The sequence below is a fragment of the Balaenoptera borealis genome (assembly GCF_965194805.1).
Source record: "Balaenoptera borealis genome assembly, chromosome: 4".
Taxonomy (NCBI): domain Eukaryota; kingdom Metazoa; phylum Chordata; class Mammalia; order Artiodactyla; family Balaenopteridae; genus Balaenoptera; species Balaenoptera borealis.
Genome location: NC_138861.1, coordinates 66,620,771 through 66,646,829, shown reverse-complemented (window position 1 = coordinate 66,646,829; position 26,059 = coordinate 66,620,771). Strand labels below are relative to the sequence as shown.

The window sequence follows — 26,059 nt, the reverse complement described above, 5'->3', positions numbered from 1 at the left end:
AATGCAGTTAAACTTGTTCTCAGCAGCAAAGTAGTTTCTTTAAAAGTCCCGTTTACTATTTTTCTAATAATACTACAAATGAGAATTAAAAAGGTATTAGAAAAATGTTTCTGGTAAAGGTTAAGTAACTTTATTCCAATATTGATAAGTACATTAAAGTATTTTATGTAGTTTTGTCTCACACTTTCGTGATTTCCAACAATTTCCATTTTACTCCTTAAAGTACATATTAAATGGTCAATTTAACAGTAATAATGTGAGAGAAATTTGATAAAAATTGAAGTATTTTACATTTCATGATGAAGGTGCTTCTCTATTTGCAATGATTTTTGAAAAAAAAACTTGAAAATGGTTTAAGATGTATTTTACTATTTCGTTTTTCTATATAGGAATTTCTGTAGCAAGGTAAAGTTTTAGGTGTGTCCCCTTTACAAATATTATACTAATTTTTATCATGACCACGTGTAATCTTAAGTAATACCCAAAGCCAATTCTAATGATGATAAACTATATTTCAGCATAGGCCTATGAATCTAAACATGATGAGAATAGTATTGTTACATAAAAAATGGTTTGGATTTTGTCAACAAAGCATGGTTAGTTTTAGAAACACTGCAAATATAATGAATTGCCATTGTTGTGACGACATTCCAATCTTTTTTTCAAATGTTATTCCATAATATTAAATAATGGAAAACACTGATATTATGGTGCTAAAATGGCAGAATGAAAAGTGGAGAATAACGAGAGGTGTTTAGTTGATATTGGAGCCAGCTCTTGATTATTCAGGATGTAGTTCATCCACTTGTAGAGGAAACATTCCCTTACATTCTTCTCCCTTCTTCTTTACACATCTTTTAGCCATATCGTTGGTACTTAGCCCCACCAACACTGGCTGGATAGGAGAAGGGAGAAGAGAGTTTAATGAATATTCACTAAATTTCAGTGCTTATTCTTTTTGTCATAGTTTTATTATGCAGTTGTATATTTGGACCTTTTTGGTTCACTTAGAAGAATCCTAATAATCATTATATATGTACTGTACAAGATAAATATACATATATTTGGCAAGAGAGAACTTAACCATGATCTGGTTATGTTTTTCAACAGTTGAGACCTTGTGAGGGTTTCACTAGACTTTTTAGCTTACTTATGTAGAGCACAGAAGACAGTAAGCACTCCTATGTGTATTTTAGGCATATAATAAATTATGCATAATGATAAGTTAAATTTATTTGAATTAGTGTGCACAAATTTTGGCTCTAGATTTGTGACACTTTCCTTTAAAATATTTTAATATTTTAAGACCCCATTTTAATAAATGATACTAATAGGAATCTCTTCAGCTTACACACAATTGACATGATATTTAAGTTCATTGGACTTTGCTCATTTTCTGAATAATCAAAAGTTGATAGTACTGGTCTGACAAGAAGTTTAAAAAACAGCTGTAATACCGTCCTTAATTCAAATCTTTGGATCATTTTGCAACTCACCTCAAGCTCACAATTCCCCCTATCGACCATAACTCACTGCACTTAAACACCATAGTACAGATTGCGTAATTACTGCTACAACAATTGTTCTAATATGAGTACGGTTCACAGAACAGCAAAGTTTAGGCACAGAGATCAGCAGACAGAAACATCTAAGGTTGAAAGCCACTTTCATTGAACACATTTTAACTCTAAGATCTTGAAATATTTCATTTCTATTCCACATCAAGCCATACATGTATGTGCTGGCAAAAAAAAAAAAAAAAAAAACATAAATAAAATTAAACCTTTATGTGAAGGAAATTTTCACCAAAGTATGTGGTTCTGAAAAACTATAATTGTTTACTCTTCCTTATTCTAAACCCACCATGAGAACAAATTTAATGGTGCAAATTATAGCATATTTTTCTTATGTAGGTATATGGCAGTTTGATCTTTTGCTTTATATTAATTAATTTTAGGGTTTTTTTCTAAGCATTTATTACAGGTATGAATATTTCTTCCATTTCTCAGTTTCTATTATACTCTGGCAATAATACTGGCACTAATATTTTATTTTATTATAGTATTATACAGGCTACATTAAATTATTGTTTAGATATAGGCAAAGACCGTGTATAAAAATCATTAAGTATTTAAGAGTTTGTCTTTACTGATATCCCTGTTCCTTTGCCATAGTCCTTAATAATGACTGACTTTTTTGGTGAAGGGCAAGCAAAATGCATAGATAATTTTGTTTCTTATATTTCTGACCAAACAAGTAACTGATTACCCACACTTTTGTGAGTTATTTAACATAATATTTTGAAAAATATGTTCTTACTAATAGGAAAAAAATATGGTCAAAAACACAATAAACAGGACTTGCCTGGTGGTGCAGGGGTTAAGAATACGCCTGCCAATGCAGGAGACATGGGTTCGATCCCTGGTCTGGGAAGATCCCACATGCCACGGAGCAACTAAGCCCGTGCACCACAACTACTGAGCCTTCACTCTAGAGCCCTCAAGCCACAACTACTGAGCCCGTGTGCCACAACTACTGAAGCCCATGTGCCTAGAGCCCATGCTCCGCAACAAGGGAAGCCACCGCAATGAGACGCTCGTGCACCACAATGAAGAGTAGCCCCTGCTTGCTGCAACTAGAGAAAGCCCACGCGCAGCAATGAAGACCCAACTCGGTCAAAAATAAATAAATAAAAAATAAATAAATTTATTAACAAAAAATCAGTCCTACAATTCAAATATTTATAAAAACCAAAAATCAAAAAACAAACAAAAAAACCACAATAAACAAGAGGACATGTATTTAAAAGGTGTTGGACTCTCCAATAAATCAGCTTCACTGTGGTTAAGGTTGGCTGGCTCAGTTCCTAGTAAGGAGTGTGTTATTATGGTCCCAGGAAACTCAAGCAATTGACACATGGTGACTAACATTCTCTGAACAGGAAGATGTTGGTAAGTCTCTTAATTTCACCTTACTCTTCTGGTCAGAGTAAATAAATTAAAACATAAAATATCTGAAAGGAGACAATATAGCAGGAGGCAACAAGCTACCAAAGTAACAGAGAGAGAAGAAATTGAACCAAGTAGAGAAGAATTGACCAGACAAAAATACTGGAAAATAGAAATGAGTTGCAGACCATCATAAGACGATAGAAGAAGCTATTAGGGCTTGAAAGAAAACAGACAAAATGAGAGAGTTTGGAGTTAGAAGGGAAAATAGGAAAGTAAAGAGAAAGGAATTAAAAGAAATAAGAAAAAGTGAAACCATAATTCTAAAACACTCAACATATTTACAATATTTGGGGGCCCCAAAGAAAGTAAAACAGAGGTAGTTAATGCAAAAGCCATTATTGGTGATTATAACTATTCTCTGAAGGGAGAAGCAAAAAAAGTAGTGGATATAAATATATACATGTATATGTGCTATTTTAATTAAAAAAAGAGACATCATTTAATGCAAATAGTTTTATTATATATTTACAAGTAATCTGACATTGGGTAGAAGAAATACCTACAGTATCATTTTAATATAAAATGACAAATGACTTTAATAAATTAAAATGACCATTTTTACTGAAAAATTAAAGAGCAATCATGTAAAAATAGTTTTAAATTATCAGTAAAATTTTCCATTTATTATTTTAAGTATAGGACAGATGAGTTTTTTGAGTGTCCAAAGAAATAATGGGCAAAGTATACGTGTCATCAAGTATATATGATTCAGTGGTGATGATGAAAATGGGATTCAATAAATTAAGATAGCCAGCTGAGTGGTGATTTTAGGTCCTTTTAGCTATAGTTATGGAGAAGAGAAATGCTGAGAGAATGTGACATTAATTGGTGATAAATGATGGTACCCTGTTACCTTTTTGTGGATGGGCAGTGAATTCAATGAACCAGAGAATGCCAGAATAGAAATGGTGAGAACCAAGCACTCAGTGTTCATATTATGTGAAGTAATGGAAGAAGGTCTGTGGTTTAGTGCTTTAGAAGGTTCTACCATGTTTTAAACCTTACAACAATATTTTAACCTTTGAATTTGTAGGTAATTTGAACTAAGTTATCATTATATTCACAGGTTAAAACATCATTCGTGTTAATGTAATCTAGATGTAACCACCATAACAACAGTTAATTTTCACAAATAACAAATATTAGGCTAAAGTAATTACACATACAGAGTATATAATAAGATACAAACAACTTACAACCTTAAAGAATTCAATATTTAACTCTAGTGGTTTTTATTTAATAAGATTTGATAAACTTTATCTTAAACGTGCAAACAGAAAAGGGCACAATTGGTTCCACTGAGATTGTACCAAATAACAAATCAGAGGCAGGAGCTAATATATCCTTGGATTGCAAGAATATAATATGCACCACTTAGAGAGTAAACAAGATTCCTGCCTGGGAAGCTTTGCTTAAGCTGATGTTACCTGGGTATTCATCAGAGCCAAAATTTAAGAGTATGTTTTGTTGTTATTTAGGGCTAGCCACACCAATTGTGCTTACAGTTTGTTTTGTTTTGTATTTACATTCATATAACATAGGTATCAGTAAAAAAACTTTGTCAAGAAAACATCTTTTCCACAACACAAAGTACCAGTATTTTGCCAAGGAGATGTTATTCCAATTATTCAAGTACACAAATGTTATTTGTTTGAAGTAAAGAAGCAAAGATACTGGCCACAAGTAGCATTAACCATGCAGTTGTTAACAATACAGGCTAAAAATGAAGAGGCTTCTTTGAAAGCTGCCATACATGGACAAAGGTTAACTGATTTCCCTTGACCTCATCCAGATTGGTTTCTGAACAATTTTTCTCGCCCCAGCAATTATGTAAAAATTATCAGAAAAATTACTCACTCCAAGGTCACCTGAGCCACAGCGTCCATTGAACTGTATCCATTTTCCATGAAAATCTCTGTATATCGGCCCATTTTGATTGCTTCTAGCCATTCACCTACTGATCTGTAGGCCCCAGACCCCAGTGAGCCATGTTCTGCCAACAAATTAGGTACTCTAAAACACATAAAAGACAAATATTAAAAGTAACATTTAAATTCTTTTGTAACAAATTATATTGTAGTATTAGCTCATAATCAATGGATCTTTGAGTCTATAAGTATATTTATAATAGAAAAATATACAAATGCTAACAAGGAAGAAAGTAATTCAAAATACAGAACACAAAACAATCTATTCATATTTTTTCTATCCATAGTTAATGATGACTTATAATGGCTTGATATGTACATTTTCTGTAACAAAACATTAGCTAAAAATTCCATGTAGTAATTTAGATGTATTTACTTCCTAAAGCTGTTTTGTTTGTAAAAATAATATAGAAAATGCTACCGAATAGAGATATGCAGGATAATTTGTGTAAAGCCAATTGCTTCTAGACTTCACTAGAGAAACTCATGCTCATTTAAGCTACTTTCCCAGGAGACCAGAAGTTAGTTATCCTTTATATTATGCTCTTACATATACAGGGGTGCTTGTTAATTCACCTAATTACTGGTTAATTCCAGTAGTGGAACTGGAAAGCAAAATGTAACCCCCAATACATAAGAAAACTGAATAGAATTAATCAAACCATGCGATGCTCTTAACTATACTAAGTTTATACACTTTGTCCAATAATATATGATATGATAATGATGATGATGAAGATGATGATTTCTAGAAAGGTATCCTAAGGAAATAATCAGGAAAAATGGCAAAAAGTACACGTGCACTTTTTTGCTAATGAAAGTAAACATCAAAAGCAATTTAAATGTCCATCAGTGGGAGTTTACTTAAGTACATTTCAACCATAAGATGTAGGACATATACCTTTCTTTCTACTCATGTTCTCTGTACTTTCTCACATCCCATTTACACTTCAACCTACTTCAGTGTAGTTTCTTCCACACCAATTCTATAAAAATTGCTCTGGTTAAGGTGAGCAATGACCTCGATTTTATCAAAATCTGTGAAGATTTTCCAATATGTAAGATGACTGACCTTTCAGAAACATTCAACAATCACCACTACTACCTCCCTCTTGAAATTTTACCTTATCTCAACCTTCTTTGAATCACTGTTCTTTCTTTTGTGGCTACCATAACAGTGTACGCGTCTCTTCAATCTCCTTTGCTTGCTTCTTTGTCTGACTTTAAAATTTGGAGGTAGCCAGGACATGGCTCTGTATCTCATCTACTCAGGCTATAACTTTATTCTACTTTAGGCAGTTTTACCCACTTTCATAGCATCTATTTTTCTCCAAATTTCATCTCCTGCCTAAATCTCTCATATATTCATATGCTTACTTCATGTCTCTATTAGTTCCTGGGGTTCTCATCACAACATGTCCAAAGCCACACTACTCATCTTCTCCACATCCAATTCTTCCTGAAGTTCTCATCTTTATACTCTGTGATACAATAGTCTGTTGCTTCCTCGTTTTCAGTCCCCTCACAATCTATAATTGTGTGTACTATCCATTCGACTTCAAATATATTGCAAATCTGACCATTTCTATTTAATTTGTCACCACCTTAGTTCAAGACATCATCATGTCTTACCTGCACAAGCACTCTAGCTCATGGTTATTCTGCTAAATTCTACTCTCACTCTCACAATGTTTTTATTTTGTTTATCTCTCTCTCCCCCAACAGTGTGCTGCTCAATGTTGTATAATCAGCACCTAGCCCACAGCATGACACAGAGTAGACACATGAATATTTATTGGATGAATAAGTGGACATTTGATAGTAATTTGTAGTCATTAAACAGTACAGTCAAAGATTTGTTGAAGATAAAATGGAGAATAGAATCTCAAAGTTGAGATTATAGAAGAGTTACAATTTTTGGTAATAGCAAAGTCTAGAATATGAATATGAAAAAGAGTCCAAGGTGGGCTAGAGACCAAAATCATTGAAGGGGAAAATTTCAAGTATTGAGACATATTTGAATATCATCTACATGGTTACTCAAATCACCTAGTTTTGTGACATGGGTTGGGATAGAGAGAAAGAGACAGTGAATCAGGAGCTAACACCTTCTAGAACCAGGATTTGTAGATGACTTAATAAAGATGGGGTAGTGAGCGATACAGTCCTCTCCCAGTATCTGCAGGGGATTGGTTCCAGGACCCCGCCCTCCACCCCATGGATACCCAAAACTATGGATGCTCAAGTCCCTTATATAAAATGGTGTAGTAGAGTCGGCTCTCCACATCTGCACATACAGAGGACCAACTGTATAGTCTTAAGCTAAATCTATTTAAATGAAACCTAGCAAGCTGAATTCTACATAATACATAAAAGGAAATATGAAAATTCTTTGGAGATTTTAAAGCTGCTCTCAAGCTATAATGATGATGCTGATATAAATTAATACAATTTAGAATATAAAAATATCTTTTTATGATTTCCTCTCCTTATATCCATTTGTGACAACTTAACATAACTCAAACAAGTAGATGAGAGAAACACAATATTTTAGATGACAATAAACAATTTAAAAGCAGTTATTTCGGGAACAACATAAGGAATGATCTCTAAGATGCATTCTCCAGTTGCTACCATAGAAAGTTAATGATGCCTGAACAGAGTTTGAAGATTCATTCCTCATTTGTATTTAAAAATGACTTTTTGCCTAGTAAACAAATGTTATACCAGAATCATAGAACTTATGTAACTTTATCAACAAATTGTTTCTCATTTAGTTCATACTATGGGCAGCCAATTCAGTTACCAGCAGGATACCTTTTCTTGTGGAGATAGACAACTGCCTTATATATAGTGAAAATAACAGTTTGGTAAATTTTCTAGTACAGAATCAAACTGATTTATTTTTTGAGAGGATAATTTGTAATTTTTCATGTAAAAGAGGTAAGAATGCTTTATATAATGTAACATTATTTAAATGCATTCACATGCATTCAGAAAAGTTTAAAAAATGCTCATTTGCTCACACAAATTTTTTCCACAAGATTACTCATTTATTATTTTTAAGTCCTGTTCATACTACACAGTAAATGATTATCCAAATATCTGTACTCAACTGGATAAGGAAAAGGAGTTGTTGATGTTCATAAAATATGACAGGTGGTGAAATCTATTCTAAGGAAATCAAAGAGTAATTGTTGTTATATATCTCCTGTTTAAAATTATACCAGTGCTTAATTGGCTTTTCCCCATCATCTTATAATCTTATTTTCCCCCATCCAAACCTACGTGGGGTCCAAAGCACCTGAAAATACACATATCTGGGGATTTTTAAAAATGCTACCTGAATCTGGCTATAGTTAACATTTATTTGAAACTGGTAGATTACACTATTAGATTAGGTACAGGTGTTTTAAAGTATAATTTAATCATTTATATTTCACTCATTATAAAAGAATAACATTATGCAAAAACCATATTCAAATAAATTAGTGTAATATAGGTTCATAGGCTAGCATGTGTACACAAATAATTTCATTAACTTGATATTTGTGGCATCAATCTGAATTAGCAATATTCAGAAACACCTCTCTGGACTGGCCTTGTACCTGCTCGATGCATTAACCAGCGTCTTCAAGCTACTTGGGTTACGGATCAGCTTGTCCAACATATTGACGATTTCATCAAACTTGGGCCTGCTATTTCGGTCTTTCTGCCAGCAATCCAGCATTAATTGGTAGAGAGCAGCAGGACAGTCCATGGGGCTTGGCAGACGGTAGCCTTCCTCTACAGCTTTAATCACCTGTGTAAAGTGAAAGAGAACCGGTCCCCCAAAGCCACAAATTTAGTACAGAATAGATTGAGAAATTTCCCACTGTTCAGTTTGCATCCTTTCTTACTCTTACTCTTGCAGTAACAAGCATCACTGTCTCTAACATCCTTGATTATTCCATTTGCTGCAAAATACAACAAAGAAAAAATATGCTTTCCCACAATATAAAAAAAGATAGGTTTTCCTCACATATGATAAAGAAAATAAATGGTAATCATCTCTACCTAAAATCTTGGTGTAGGGTGATTTGTAAAATTAATTGACATAAAAATAAACAGTTTATCTTTTATTTATCCTCACATTCTGGAATCAAAGAGAGATTAACTTTTCTAGTGGCTTCTCTGAAAAGTTAATGTCTTTTTAATGAAAAATTATGTGTAGAACCACATTTTTTAAAGTAATAGAACTGTAATTTTACTACTAAAGTGACTTTTGGATGGCAAATGATGGATAAGTCAAAGGCTAAATTAGCATAAATGTCTTATGTATCATTTAATAATGTCAAGGTCTGGCTGTTTATTATCATCTACTGATTTCTGTCAGGAATTTGGAATGACTGTTTAATAGTGCAGGCATTACAAACATCACTGATTTTAAATGCAACCACACATATGAGTATCAGTCTAATTGTGAGATTGTTTTATCAAAGACATTCTTAATGTTGCTGCTGCCATCAAAATGTCTAATTCCAGAAGAGTTCTGTCTACGCTACTGAACATAATAATACAACTTTTATTCAATTATTAAAATTTTAATATTTAAATGATACTCCAAACTAATAATAATGAGCATATTTCTCAAAATCCTATTTGAATAATTTCTTAATGATTAAACTTAATTATATTTTTCAACAAGCACTTTAGATTTGATCTGACAAATTGAAAAAATATGATGATTAGAATTGAATTTTTACCAAGATAATTTTGAAAGATTGTAGAGAAACCAGTCTCTCAATGATAAAGGAAATGGCATCTGAACAAAAGTAGTGGCAGATGGAGAGATTTCGGAGACATTTATAACATAAGGGTAGAGGCGAGAGTAGAGAAAGTATTTGAGAGAAAACAAGTCCAAGCCTTTCACACCGGATGGCTGTTGTGATTAATTTTAGGTTAGCACATTTATGGGGGTGGGAAATGCTGACAGGTATAATTTGGGGCTTGTTTATTTGAGGTGAGTAGGGAACCACAGATGGCAATCTGCAGGAATCTGTCTGCAGTACAGGAGATATTTGGGCTGATAATAAATGTGAGGGTCATCAACGCTTGGTCACAGCTTGAAGTAGGGTGTAGTTTATATCTCCCCAGGAAGGGCACAAAATAAAGGTTCCTGAGAAGCACCAATAGTTAAGTTTGGGCAGAGAAATAAAAAGTACTCAAGAACTCGAAAAATAAATGGTCAGATAAATAATTGAATAACTATGAGCAAAATATCTGAGAGTCATCTACCACTTTAGTTAACTCAAAAACAATACAGCTTTATTATTATTATTTAATTTTATTTTTTAAACATCTTTATTGGGGTATAATTGCTTTACAATGGTGTGTTAGTTTCTGCTTTATAACAAAGTGAATCAGCTATACATATACATATATCTCCATATCTCCTCCCTCTTGTGTCTCTCTCCCACCCTCCCTATCCCACCCCACTAGGTGGTCACAAAGCACTGAGCTGATCTCCCTGTGCTATGCAGCTGCTTCCCACTAGCTCTCTATTTTACATTTGGCAGTGTATATATGTCCATACCCCTCAAAAGTTAAAAGGCATAGAGGGAACTTTCCTCAACATAATAAAGGCCATATATGACAAACCCACAGCCAACATCATTCTCAATGGTGAAACACTGAACCCATTTCCACTAAGATCAGGAACAAGACAAGGTTGCCCACTCTCACCACTATTATTCAACATAGTTTTGGAAGTTTTAGCCACAGCAATCAGAGAAGAAAAAGAAATAAATGGAATCTAAATTGGAAAGAAGACATAAAGCTGTCACTGTTTGCAGATGACATGATACTATACATAGAAAATCCTAAAGATGCTACCAGAAAACTACTAGAGCTAATCAGTGAATTTGGTAAAGTAGCAGGATACAAAATTAATGCACAGAAATCTCTTGCATTCCTATACACTAATGATGAAAAATCTGAAATTGAAATTAAGAAAACACTCCCATTTACCATTACAACAAAAAGAATAAAATATCTAGGAATAAACCTACCTAAGGAGACAAAAGACCTGTATGCAGAAAATTATGACACTGGTGAAAGAAATTAAAGATGATACAAATAGATGGAGAGACATACCATGTTCTTGGATTGGAAGAATCAACATTGTGAAAATGGCTGTACTACCCAAAGCAATCTACAGATTAAATGCAATCCTTATCAAACTACGACTGGCATTTTTCACAGAACTAGAGCAAAAAATTTCACAATTTATATGGAAACACAAAAGACCCCAAATAGCCAAAGCAATCTTGAGAAAGAAAAACGGAGCTGGAGGAATCAGGCTCCCAGACTTCAGACTATACTACAAAGCTCCAGTAATCAAGACAGTATGGTACTGGCACACAAACAGAAATATAAATCAATGGAACAGGATAGAAAGCCCAGAGATAAACCCACACACATATGGTCACCTTATCTTTGATAAAGGAGGCAAGAATATACAGTGGAGAAAAGACAGCCTCTTCAATAAGTGGTGCTGGGAAAACTGGACAGGTACATGTAAAAGAGTGAAATGAGAACACTCCCTACACCATACACAAAAATAAACTCAAAATGGATTAAAGACCTAAATGTAAGGTCAGACACTATAGAACTCTTAGAGGAAAACATAGGCAGAACACTCTATGACATAAATCACGGCAAGATCCTTTTTGACCCAGCTCCTAGAGAAATGGAAAGAAAAACAAAAATAAACAAATGGGACCTAATGAAACTTAAAAGCCTTTGCACAGAAAAGGAAACCATAAACAAGACCAAAAGACAACCCTCAGAATGGGAGAAAATATTTGCAAATGAAGCAACTGACAAAGGATTAATCTCCAAAATTTACAAGCAGCTCATGAAGCTCAATATCAAAAAAACAAACAACCCAATCCAAAAATGGGCAGAAAACCTAAATAGACATTTCTCCAAAGAAGATATACAGATTGCCCACAAACACATGAAAGAATGTTCAACATCATTAATCATTAGAGAAATGCAAATCAAAACTACAATGAGATATCATCTCACACCGGTCAGAATGGCCATCATCAAAAAATCTACAAATAATACATGCTGGAGAGGGTGTGGAGAAAAGGGAACCCTCTTGCACTGTTGGTGGGAATGTAAATTGATACAGCCACTATGGAGAACAGTATGGAGGTTCCTTAAAAAACTAAAAATAGAACTACCATACGACCCAGCAATCCCACTACTGGGCATATACCCTGAGAAAACCATAATTCAAAAAGGGTCATGTACCACAATGTTCATTGCAGCTCTATTTACAATAGCCAGGACATGGAAGCAACCTAAGAGTCCATCAACAGATGAGTGGATAAAGAAGATGTGGCACATATATACAATGGAATATTACTCAGCCATAAAAAGAAACAAAATTGAGTTATTTGTAGTGAGGTGGATGGACCTAGAGTCTGTCATACAGAGTGAAGTAAGTCAGAAAGAGAAAAACAAATACCTCATGCTAACACAAATATATGGAATCTAAAGAAAAAAAAAAAGGTTCTGAAGAACCTAGGGGCAGGACAGGACTAAAGGCACAGACATAGAGAATGGACTTGAGGACATGGGGAGGAGGAAGGGTAAGCCGAGACAAAGTGAGAGAGTGGCATGGACATATATACACTAACAAACGTAAAATAGATAGCTAGTGGGAAGCAGCCGCATAGCACAGGGAGATCAGCTCAGTGCTTTGTGGCCACCTAGAGGGGTGGGATAGGGAGGGTGGGAGGGAGGGAGACGCAAGAGGGAAGATATATGGGAACATATGTATATGTATAACTGATTCACTTTGTTATAAAGCAGAAACTAACACACCATTGTAAAGCAATTATACTCCAATAAAGATGTTAAAAAAAAAAGGCAATAACTATGTTATAGCATTTGTAGAAAATATTACAAAAACTATAACACATGGTTAACATATCTAATGTATTAAAATCTCATGCATATTGAGAAATAAAATAATAAAACAGTAAAATAATAAAACAACAAATAAATAAGAAATAGGTACTAATCAAAAATTTACAAAAGAAAAAAAATGCTAAATCGATTTTGAGAAATTATTATCACTAGTGATCAAATAAATGAATAGTAAAAATTAAAAGTATCATTTGCACTCATATATTAATGGAAGTTCATTTATTTATTAATTTGCTTATTATAAGACTTCCCCTTGTGGATAAGGACAGTGGTATTACCTTAATAACATATATGTACCAAAATTAAATGTCTTAGTATATTTTATATCATGAAATATTTAACTACGCAGTGAAAACAGTTATTCCTATTTACTTAAAACATGATATATTTTATAATGTGCTTTTCCCCAAAGCTGATACCAATTATGTCTATTTTTTTTCTTTAGCACTTATTTAAAAAAAATATTGTATTTCCTTCACCGAGCAGCTAGTCTTTTTATTTTATTTTATTTTTTTAGCAGCTAGTCTTATATGTGATTATGAAATGAATGAATTAAACCAATTCCTTAGTTTTAAAGGAATTAGTACGTTATTTGATCTGAGAAATTATTTCCAGAATATATTACTTAACTTTATTTTCAGCTAAATGTTTATATATAAATATAATACTCTGTCTCTAAGTTAACTTAGAACTTGGCCCAGTAATTAGGTCATTGAATTTAATTCTAAATTCATGTTTAGAATTTATATTTAAAATAGATTTAGAGCTATAATTTTAGATTTTATATTTAGACATTTTGAAGTGATTTTTTTTTTCATTTTTACCTATTGTTCCTTTCATAGCTTGGGGGAGAAATGAATGGCATTAGTACTCTGGTGGTTTGTGAAATGCTGAAAATCTGCCAAAGTGCAATTTAGGTTGTTCATTTTACCATACAATTTATAATGTATGGCCAATGAGTCATTATCTCAATTGACTTTGTTATTACGATTACCTTTGTTAATTGAGGTGGTTGAGATGAATGCAAGAAAAGAGAAAAAAAAAAAAATAATAAGACAACCAGAATTTTTACAGACAATCTGGCACCATTTCAGATTTCTATATCTGAAATATTATCATAAGCTATGCATTTTCTTGGCATTGACATGTAAATCAATAGTCTGAACACAATTTAAAGAATGCTGCCTTTCCTTCCAATACATAAAACCCAACACTGAGCACCTAATAAGGCATTCTTCACTGGATGGTGACTCTATTGGGCCCTTTCCATCATGCAAGGGTCATGGGTTCATCTTTCAGATACATATACCCATTCTGGTTTGCTTTTACCCACAGAGCCTCAGCTAGCATTATAAGGTTGGAATGCTTGATCCACAAACATGGACTCCCACCGAGCATATACCCTAACTAGAATATCCACCTCATAGTGAAGGATGTGTGAGCTTATCGCATACTTAGTGATGTGTTCCTAAATATTTAACAACTGGCTCTTCTTGCGGGGAAAACAGATTTATAACATTTTCTCACTTATCTGATATAAATACTCGCTCCATGTCAACTGCAAGCTACCAACATAATCTCATTCAGGTAGAAATGTTCTGAAAATTCACCAGCTGATATGTGCTGGTTCCAGCAACCACTACACATAGTTCACCATCCAGAAGCAACTAGCCTCACAGAATGCTGGAAGGCTTTTTAAAGGCACAGCTGAAGTACCAACATGGAGGCAACACTTTGATAGGAGTAGATGTCATTATTCAGGATGCAATTTATGTATTAAATCAATTAACTCAGAAACTTCTATATTGTGCTTCATTCCCAGTAGCTCTTGCAAGGCGACAAATGGTTATAGCTGTCACCAGGCACTTTGGACTACTTGTGCCCAGGTACAAGCACAAGAGAAGGTAAGTCACCATGATGGCCAAGGTTATTGATACTGAACAGCAGGAGGCATATCAGCTGTTTTCACACAGTTGGGGTGGGGAGAAATTTGTGTGGAATCCAGGTAATACTCTAAGGGGCTCTCTTGTTACTCCTTTATAACAGCTGTGGCCAGAAAATGCCGACCCCCAAGAGTGAAGGATTGATTTCTTCTACTAGTTAAGCCACAATGATCTGCCAGGTTGTTGGTGATGGGAAGTCAGAATGGAGAGTGGAGGAGGGAGAGGCTAAGGACCAGATGAGGTCCTGAGATCAGCTGAAGCTACAGAGGTTGCAGTTCAGTCCATAACCTGCCTCTGCTGAATTTCCCTTCAGAAGGAAAACCCCACAGAACCATGGAACAGATGCTTCCTGAACCTGTGTGAAAAAGTTGTTCTGTGTTGCAAAAGGGGTGGAGCATAGCAACCTCGAGAATCTGTCTCTCATATCTTCACCTGCAGGGATGGAAATTGATCTACAGTCCTTAACCCTAAAGCCCCTAAAATCCATCATCACATTTACACCAAGGCCATGCTTTACATAGGTTACTCCCAGTCAGTTACAGAATATGGTAGTGATAAGATAGGCACATTCCTATGAGACTCCTATGACAGGCAATGCTGGCTTGAGGACTCCTTGGCGGCCTTGGCAACTTCTCTTAGAAGTGCACTTCAGCCTCAGATGCTTGCCTCCAATCATCTTTCCTTCGATCTCTACTCTACCTGGGGTCAGATTTGTATCAGAGTCTGACATCTCTCCCAGCTTCCTCTCATCCCTTCATGTTTGTCCTCACAAGCAATTCTCTTTAATAATACTAATGTGTATGTAACTTCCTCATGGCATAGGCTTCTTGGAGGATCTAGACTAGCCAAGGCTCATTGGTATCATAGGTACTAAGATGCAAATTGTATGTATATTATCTACATTCATTTTTAACACATATTTGCAAAATAGAAATCATTATACACATTTTACAGGTGAAACACGTGACATTCCAGAAGGTTAACTACTGCCCACGTTCACATAAGTAACAAGTGGCAGTGGAAAGATTCACATTTAAGTCTCTCTGGCATGCAGATATGTGGTCTTTCTATCCTGGTGCTGAGTCACACTATTGAAATGAGAAATAATTACCTCCCAAGAAAATAATTTGGGACAGGTATGGATATTACCTCACGGAATCAGATTTCTTGCACCATAAGAAAAAAATTAATACCCAGAATTAAAATGAGCTATTTTGGAAGATAGTGCATTCTTTATCACAGGAGGTGTGAAAGTGTAGGCTGAATAAGTGAGTGGCAGGAAATTTGTAGGGAAACTTTGAGCATCAGCTGTGTGTTCTGATGAATTAGGTTCTATATAGAGTGTGAGTGCCTGTGTTGCTTGGCGTTTACTCAAAATTTCACAGATGAGTCCTTTAGTTACTATGAGATATGAAGCTTCCCCCAAAGTGACTAGAGTTTAATAATATAGTCCTGGAAATTATCTCAAATGCCATAGAAATAGTTCCAGATAGACCAATTTTCTTCCTAGGATATTTTTTCTGTCTCCAATAGCTATTAAAAATGTACTGAGTATGTCTTTTTTCTTTGTATATCAATCTTAGATCAATAGAATTCCAGAGATTAAAGAGATCTTGGAAATTTGTTCAAGTCCATTCCCTTTATAATCATTGAAACTGACCGAGAGTAATAGAATCAAAGATGATTCTATTCTTTCAATTTCAGATTTGTGTTTTAGTTGTTTTTAAACAACAAGGTATAGGAATTTTAGGCTGCAGTATTGATATTTCTTTACGTCTCATTTTTTTCCAAAGGGGTAAGAATTTTCATGAGGTTACCTACCAGTCCCTAAACTAATTACTTGCATCCAAGGGCAGCATTATCCTTAGAAGACCAATAATCATTTGTCCAATAGGCTCATTTTAGACATTACTGCACTGAGACTAAGAATAATTTGCTCACTGTCAAATCTTGGTAATTTGCAGTGCTTGGATGAGAACTAAATTTCTCATACTTTAGTTAATTACAACATGCTGTGTGTTACCATAAAATATTCTTTTTTGTTTTACCATTAAAAATTCCAGCAATATTATATACATATACACATATATACATCATTCTATTCCATCAGAAACTGAAACAAAAAATTGTTAGAGGAAGAGAGGCAAACCCAGCAGAAAGTGAGTTCACATCCTTCTGGAGTCAAAGTTTTTGCTGCCTTAAAGGTCATATTTAGGCTGACAGAAATGGTACTAGAAACCTGAATGCCTAAAAAAAATTTTAAAAACAGATTACTTAAAACATTTTGAGTTTTTAAAACATTTTGTAATTTATGTACTTAGTATACACTATGTATTCATACATTTCTGAATAAATACAAGAGAAAGACATTGTCACTAAATATAAAAATGCAATACAATGACATCTCTTCTTATTTTGTTTTTTATTTTAAGTTCTGAAAAATGTTGAGATTTAAAATGTTTGCTATAAATAAAGAAGCTTCTACTGACTACAGGATGTTATCTTAGCTTCCCAAGCTTGAATCAGAGTTCATGGTCTGATATGTACCTAAAATCATCTTAGTCATTTTAGTTTATTTTTATTATGTGTTGTTATGGCTTTTCTCTGTGGTAACAGAGGCAATCCTAAGTCAGAAAAAAACTACTGCAGCATTCTATCCCTCTGACACAGTGGAAGGTCTCCTCTGAGAGATTTAGATTATTCTGCATGTCTTGGTAATGTAACATTTTCATGGTGGCAAAGCCTTTTTAGAATCAGTATCTGGAATGTAGAGATGATGGGATACATCATTCAAAACTGCCAAATCAGTACTTCTATTTTGCTTTCTGAGAATCTTTTTTCAAAAGAAATATTCAATGATCATGATTTTCAAATACAGTAGATCGGTCATGTTTCTTAGATACAAATTTTGATGGAAATTGAGGCATACCAAACTTAATGCCATATCTAGAAACTAAATGCCACTAATGCTAGTAAACTTGCTGAGAAAATGCAAAGCATGTATTGGACCTTCTATTAAAGGAAGACATTTTAGAAAGATCTTTAACTGTATAACATTTTTCTGTAAACCTCATTTAGATTCTTGGAAAACCCAGCCAATGCCAAAATATTAGTTTTTATTTTTATTATGCCCTAAAAATATTAGCACTTCCTTGTATTTTTCTAAATAGTTTGAAATAAAGTTATCTGCAAAAGTATCAAGGCTCTCAAATGGCTGAAATCAGGAAAAATATCTGTTGCCAATCCTTCACACCTCTTTGTTTCTATGTCCTTTTCCATATAACTTTATATTGTCCATTCAAAATGAGCAGTGTGAGTGGACTGATCCTCTGATTATGGGATTGGAGGATGGAATGTTGCAGGCTGGGTTTATTCTCATCCTTCAGCCGTGGGGAAAATGAGCTCATATCTAGGCTAGCCTGCTGGTCTCTGAAAGAAGATGAGGGCCGTGTGGAGCAGAGCCAAGGTTTACCAGTATCGATCAGCCAATCCCCAGAAGCATGAGCCAGCACAGTCCAGATCAGTAGAAACACTTATGAGCATTCACCTAGCATTATGTTCTACTTTGATCTATCATTTTATTTGTGACAGATAACAGCTATATCAGGCATAATTTCCAATAATGTGAATAATAATGCTACACATATTATACACATAGTTGGGAAAGACTAATAATTCCTAGTGATGGAATCAGAATTCAAAATATCTCAAGTGAGAAGGAGTTATAACACTAGGCAACTAAGGGGTAAATGTTTTCCTTGAGTGAAGGGAGCAGGCTTGCTGGCATTACAGAATAAAATACTTTCACAAAAACTAAAGGAAAAAATGGCATTGAAATGAGCCTTGAGAGAAGTCAGAAGCCAAACCATACATCTCAAGTTAGCATTCGGCATTTATCTGGAGAGTAGCAAGTAGCAAATAGGTCTGGTCTTTGTCTAGGCTAGATTAATGCATAGTAATCATTATATATTGAATTGAATATTTTATATTCAATTAGAAGGTTGAGCTAGGCTCACTGGTTGGAAATGAAAGGGAGGATGTAAACATTGATTCAATTGGAAACAGTATAGTGGTTAGATATTAAAATTTTGGAGAACCAGGTTGAAATTTCTGGTATAACTTTTATTATTTTTGTGGCACTAAGAAAATCATTTAATCTCTTAAGTTTCAGTTTATTAACAGCCAGACAGAAATAATATCTCTCTGATGGGTTGTTAAATGTGTGACAAGAGTTCAATACTTTGGCCATAGTCCTGCCCCTAAAATCATAAAGTTGAAGACAATAGATACTGCGTTCTCTAAATTTAGAGAAACATAGGTCAGCATCCCTTCACTAGGTCAAGCGAACAGGGCAAAAGAAAACTAGTTGTAGCAATTTTAGATGACTAAAAGAAAGGGAGACTCACTGCCTTGCAGTATGCTTGTTGAGAGGAGAGAATCCATCAGCCTAATTTATTATTGCTATCCGAGAAGAATGCCGTGAAATATTTCTTGGGAAAGCCGCAGGGTGACCCTGCCTTCTCATCTGGGGAAATCTGAAGAAGGCAGGATGGCTGGGGCAGCCTGCAATAGTATCTAAAAGAGGGAAGACTGGTAGAACATCAAACAAGGATGTGCTTTCCTCAGGCGAAGCAGACATGTGTAAGGTACCATAAGAGGTTGTGAAGTGGGGAGCAGGCGGCAAGCGCGAGGAACTCTGGGACATCTCAGTTGGAGCACATCCTCCTCTTAAGGACCTTGCAGAGAGGAAGGCAAGAATCTGACAATTCTTCCTTCCCAATCTTGCTACTTAGGGTCAGGTTGGCCCTGCAGTTGTGGAAAACACTTTGAAATGGATATAGGATTGACTCTGATTTAGATTGGACTTGGATTTTTATATCTGAAAGTGAGTCAATTACTGGCATGGTACTGTTGATTCACCAAAATGCAGCTGGAGAGCTAAAGCACCTGTCTAATAATCCCTGAGGGCATAGGAGCAGGAGATTTTACAGAGCATGGATGAAAGAAATAATTGGAGAAAAAAAGAAATGTTTTAAATCAGCATGGTATTTAGTTAAGACTGTTCATTATACTGGTTTTTATATAAAGAAGTAATGAGCTATTAGTTGGTAAATCATTTAAAACAGAGTATGGCATATAGTAAGGGCTCAATAAAAGATAGCTTTTATAATTATTTGAAGAAAAAATATCAAATTTCAATGCAGTCCAAAATAGAAAGGGCTATATTGAATAGTAACGATGGAAAATTACAAAGGCAAAAACCAAAGAGCCATGTAGTCAGGCAGCATCCTGAACTTGAATAGAAGATTCTTTCATGGTTTCTTTAATTCCAGGATTCTATTATTCTAAGCCTGAATTATTTATCCATGTGGGAAAAAAATCTGTTTTTTTTTTCCCAAATTAAATAGACAATATTACTCTTCCTACATTTTTTTAATGTAAAGAAACAGATTATTTCTTTTTATCCTCTAAGAGCATCCACTATTAAATCAATATCATTCACCCTTTTGGTTTGGAGTTTTAGCTCCCTTTATCAAGTGCATGTCATAAAAACTTGTCTGTCAGCATTCATTCTTTGATGGCTCTTTCTTCATTTTTGAAAATGATACTGACATAAAACGAGTGACACAGCACTACAGTGCTGCTAGAACTGTCTGGCAAGCTTTTATATAACAGTAACTTGCTTTCCTTTGTACTAACTTATTTTGAGCTTCTGCATAAAGGATTTTAATAACAACAAACCAGATCAGAGGTTAAGCAAAGAGTATTTCATTTTTTTAAGCAACTGTCATTTTCAGAAATATATATATATACACACACACACACACACACACACATATATATAGTCTCCCGACTCAGAGAACTAACTGTTTCAATTCAAACTTTAGGGGGAGTAGTTCCATACTTACATCTTGGTTGGTCATCTCCCAGTAGGGTCTCTCTCCATAAGACACAACCTCCCACATCACGATCCCATAGCTCCAGACATCACTGGCAGAGGTAAACTTTCGGAAAGCTATAGCTTCTGGGGCAGTCCATCTGATTGGAATTTTGCCTCCCTACAATTGAAAAAGAAGAAAAAAATTCCCGCATACTTCAAATGTATCTAGGGATACTGCTTCCTCACTGAAAAGATCTAGAAAGAGATGTAGCATTTTTAAGTGAATCTGTTTGACAGCATACAGTCTCTTTTCACATATCTCAGCCCATAAGCACTTGTAGGCTGACTACTAATTGGCTGTCTGGACTCTTTCTAGTTTAAATTCTGTTTGACTACTGGAACACATACAGGACCCACATCTCAATTACAGTATCAGGATGGCAGCTCTAAGTGGGGAAAGCAGGCAGTCAGGCAAATCAATAAGGTATACTTTCATGACTTTCTAACAGAAAGTAAAGGACTCAAATTCCCAGGGTTCTTTTTTCCTTTAATATAGGGACTGTAAATAGAAAGTCTTGATTGCTGAATGTAACCATGAGAAGTTTAAAAGTTAATAAGACAAGCATGAAAATCAGATGTATTAAAAACTTAGTTATACTTTCTCCTGACACCGTGCAATTTCTTTTAGACTTGATTTCTCTTATTTCCCATTGTCATATTTTTGTGTGTGTTTGGTCAAACTGTTTTGTTTTGTTTTGTTTTTAACCTAAAAGGTAAGTATCTAAATGAGATTCAACCAAATTAAAAATTATTAAAATTAGATTACGGGGGAAAACTTACAACATTATCAAGTTTGGGGTTTTTACATGATAAAAACAATGATTTGGTAAGTTTTCTCCTAGTTTACATGATAACACTTTTATATCCCACCCCTTTCAGGGTAAACTTTTTTCTCCTCATTTTTAAAAGAAGAAAAATCAATGCAACCAAACATTTCATCCATAAGCAAATATATTTTAAAAGAGAGAAAGAGAGAAGTGTGTGTTTTTAATATTTTCCTGTAAAAAGACTAATATATGCCTTCCTGTTTTGCAGGAAGAAAAAAAAATTAATTCACAAACTAGAAAAAATGGGACTTAAACTTTCTTTATGAACCAAAGTTTCAGGATATATGAAGAAATAACAATTTCATGTACTGCTTAAAATTGTTCTGAGTTGATGTTAGTTTGAATTATTGAAACTAAGTTTGAATTATTTGCTCCTTATGGTAGCACCACATTGAGAAGACTTTCCTGAAACATAGCTTTTGTTAATTAATTATTCATAGGCAAGATCACATCATTAGGCCTGGCTATGTGGCACTGGGATCATCTATAATTACTACAATTCTTCTTGAAATTGTAATTTGTTGATTACTTTAAACTTCAGCCTAGAAATTTTCTCCTGGTCCTCTGACCATCATATTGGACATCAATATTATCTGAAGTTCCCTTATTGGCTCATCTCTCAGTATATGGATTTTCCACGAAGTGCTGCCACACCCCATTTCCCAGGAGTAAGTCTTGAGGGTCTCAGGATCTCTGGCTCCTCTCCCCCTCCCGCTCCACCAGCGCGGCACATTCACACAGACCTTGACAAATTTATTTTATGCATTTAACTGAGACACCAACCAATCATGCTGGGAATGGATTTTTCTATAACCTCAATCTTGCTTAGGCCAAGTTTATTAAGTGTAACTCTAATCCCAGGAGAATTCCTAATTGAGGTTTCATTTAACTCAAATAATGACAATAATAATTAGGTCTAGAAGGAAAGGGATATTCCATCAATTAATTTATTGATTTATTAAGCTGACAATTTGAAGGCTTTGTTTGCTTAGATAAGTTACTCATGATCTTCAGCATAGTATAATCCTTAACTATCCATAAATCACAATGCAACAATGAAAAAAAACCAGCCTTATAATCTATAAATAGTTTATTGTTAGACTATGAGTAGAAGTAATTTTAAAACGTTGAATTAAATAAGAAAATGTGTAACATCTATCATAAGAATAAGAGATGACAAAAGTATTCTGCATTGAAACAAAAGTTAGCCACATTGTATAGATATAAAAAGATATAATGATAAATTCCTGTCTTCATAAGAAGTTTAAACATTGAGGATATCTTGATGCCATTCAGAAGATTTAGAATTAAACAAATGTAGTTTATTAAAAGGGATTAAAACTCCAGAAGTGCAATACATAGACTGTCCAGAAAATTCTGTTGCATCAATTCCCACAGTTTTCCACAGAAAAAACTGTCAATTATACAACAGCAATTCAGGAAGCAATTACTTTGCTGGAAAAGGGTGTTGATTTATGTTAATTATGACAATGTGAATTAGTGACCAATTTTCCATAGATGTGGGCTTAACAGTTTACATAGTATAAAAGAAATTAGGCATTAAAATACCACCAGTAATGTTAATATATGTATATATAATATATTTATTGCTTTTAATGCAGGAGATTCTCTCTTTAACTTTTTCTTTTATGTTTAATACTCTATAAGATTTTTATGAGTTGTATCCACTCTGAACTCAAACTTTTTATTTTCAGTATCTGCAAGGAAAAAATGAACTACTAAGACTCATAAAGTGAATACTTGGCTTATCTGAATTTAATATTTGAATTTTCTGATACCTAACAAGGAGAGTTATCTGGATTTTTTTAATCCACCTTCCCCTTTTTCTCTCTCTTTCTTCCTATATTGGAGGAATTTCTTTCTTTTTTCTTTTCTTTCTTTCTTTCTTTTTCTTTTTTCTATTTCCTTTAAAATCTTTAAATATTAAATGTCTCTAGTCTAGTACTTCAGAAATTCATTCTGTTAGCTCTTACCCTAGTGGTGTAGGCTGCCTCAGGATCATCTTCCAGTATCCTGGAAAGCCCAAAGTCAGACACTTTGCACACAAGGTTACTATTGATTAAGATGTTTCTGGCAGCAAGGTCTCTATGCACATAGCCCATGTCAGAAAGGTACTTCATTCCTGCAGCAATGCCTCTCAGCATACCAACCAGCTGGATCACAGTGAACTGCCCGTCATTTTTCTGTAAAGATTATACAGAAATATTAGTCCTACAACCCCAATCACTAAGGGAAAATATGAAAGGATCTCCCTTCAATCCCCAAATTAATATATACTACTACCAAATTCATATGCAATTTCTATCTGAAGGAGAATGGAAAAAGTTAAGCAATAGATAGTTAACTTGATAATGCATAACAGTCCTCTGCTTGGTCAAAGCAGATAAAGGCTTTGAGAGCCCTTGATAAAATCTCACTTATAGTTGCTCTTTTCTACATTGTAATCCTTTATTCTCAGTCAGCAGAGGAGTGTTTTCATCACTTCAACCTAGTGCCTGCCTTGGGTTAACACTGCACATTTTTGAAATGACTTAAAAGAAGCTGGCTGGATAGGCGTATTGGGGTAAGGAAGAAGTGGCCAGAGGAAGTAAGGGAGAATCTGCAGTAGCAGATGGGGGAGGGAGGGAGGGACTGAACAATGACCAGGAGAATGTTAGCATTTCTTGCAAGCTTGCTGTCTTTGTCAAGGGCACTGGACTTGGTGCAGACACACAGAACAAGGCTCAACTGAAGCTTATTTTGAAATAAAGGAATGATGTGACCTTAAGAGACTGAAGAACTTAAATATATGTATAAGAAATTTGGCAGCAGAGTCTGGTAGAGGCTGGAGATTGAAAGGGAAGTTTGCCTTGTCAGTGGACCCCTGTCATATTCAATGCACAGGCCCTTCTTATAATTGTCATTAATGCCACTGTCCCATTACTTTTAATCAATAGCAATAGTTGCTACATTGAAAGTGAAAAGCTGCCAGACTACAGGTTTAATCAGGCCTGCAAACATGTTACATTGTCTAGCACATGCTATTTATTAATAAAATGAATTGCCAACGTTTAAAATTTGAAGACTTGCGTATTTAAAAATACAACCTTTTCCTAAAATCCAGAAGATCTGACAACATTGGCTACTGTCTGTTATCACATAATGACTCTGCTGGTACAAGTAGTGACTGGCCCTCAGATGAGTTATGAGTCTATTTGACTCTTTCATTAATATAGATGATTTTCATGGACTTTTTAGACATTTTCCTTATTCTGCCTGATATTATATACTTTGAGAGAGTTAAGTACTTTTTTTTTTTAATTTTTATTGAAGTATAGTTGATTTACAATGTTGTGTTAGTTTCTGCTGTACGGAAAAGTGAATCAGTTACACATATACATATGTTGACTTTTTTTTAGATTCTTTTCCCATATAGGCCATTACAGAGTATTGAGTAGAGTTCCCTGTGCTATACAGTAGGTCCTTATTAGTTATCTATTTTATACATAGTAGTGTAGTGTGTATATGTCAATCACAATCTCCCAATTTATCTCCCCTCCCCCCATTTCCTCCCCTGGTAACCATAAGTTTGTTTTCTACATCTGTGACTCTATTTCTGTTTTGTGAATAAGTTCAATTGTACCATTTTTTTAGATTCCACATATAAGCGATATCATATGATATTTGTCTTTCTCTGTCTGACTTACTTCAGAGAGAGTTAAGTACCTATAAAAGCTTCTCTTTTTCTCCTTTCCTTACTTTCTTTCCTCCTTCCTTCCTTCTCGCTTTTATTTTTTTTTTGGAGGGGCACATTAACATACACTTAAATAAAACTGTAGAGACACGTAATTTGGATTTGTATACATTTTCTGAAGTGGATAATTTTCAAACCAAAGTTAATTTTTGTAGTATAATTATCCTGACTCCAGATATTTCTATTTAAAATTTAGCTTCAAAGTGGCTGGATTTCAACTTCAACATCATGGTCAATATATGAATAACACTTTGAATAGTTACATTTGTCTCATATCTTACCTTTAAAAATGTATCTAAAGAGCCATTTTCCATATACTCTGTCACTATCATCACTGGTTTACCTGAAAAGAACACAGTGGTATAAACTGTTGCTTTTAGATTTTGTACTCTTATCTAGGAAAAGTTTACCTGAAAGTTTTTTATTGTTGTCCAAATTATATACATCCGTTAAAAAAAATAGTCCTCTTTGAGTAGCAAGTAAATTCATGACATGATGATATCTTAGTATATACTAAATTGGGTCAGTGAGAAGAAAGTATCACAAGAATGATAAAGATTCAAAAACCCATAATTTTCAATACCAAAATCAATTTATGTAGAAAATGAGTTTAAGGATGAATTTTATTTTAATAGAGGTAATGACATAAAGTGCCAAATAATAATATCCAGC

General features: G+C 34.3%; 1 protein-coding gene across 11 annotated transcripts in view; it reads right to left on the bottom strand.

Moving 5' to 3' along the window:
• EPHA5 (EPH receptor A5) overlaps positions 1 to 26,059 on the bottom strand; it is a 323,628-nt gene that overhangs the window by 12,578 nt on the left and 284,991 nt on the right. For 6 of the 11 annotated variants that reach the window (XM_082390098.1, XM_082390102.1, XM_082390101.1 and 3 more), the window contains 5 exons: positions 25,669 to 25,730; positions 23,628 to 23,837; positions 20,775 to 20,924; positions 8,548 to 8,741; positions 4,869 to 5,024 (listed from right to left, as the gene is read on the bottom strand). In XM_082390098.1, the coding sequence (XP_082246224.1) occupies positions 4,869 to 5,024; positions 8,548 to 8,741; positions 20,775 to 20,924; positions 23,628 to 23,837; positions 25,669 to 25,730 (772 nt within the window). Of the gene's footprint in view, positions 1 to 1,600; positions 5,025 to 8,547; positions 8,742 to 10,383; positions 11,712 to 20,774; positions 20,925 to 23,627; positions 23,838 to 25,668; positions 25,731 to 26,059 lie in introns of those variants that run through there. The other 5 variants (XM_082390104.1, XM_082390107.1, XM_082390108.1 and 2 more) reach the window with 2 other exon arrangements.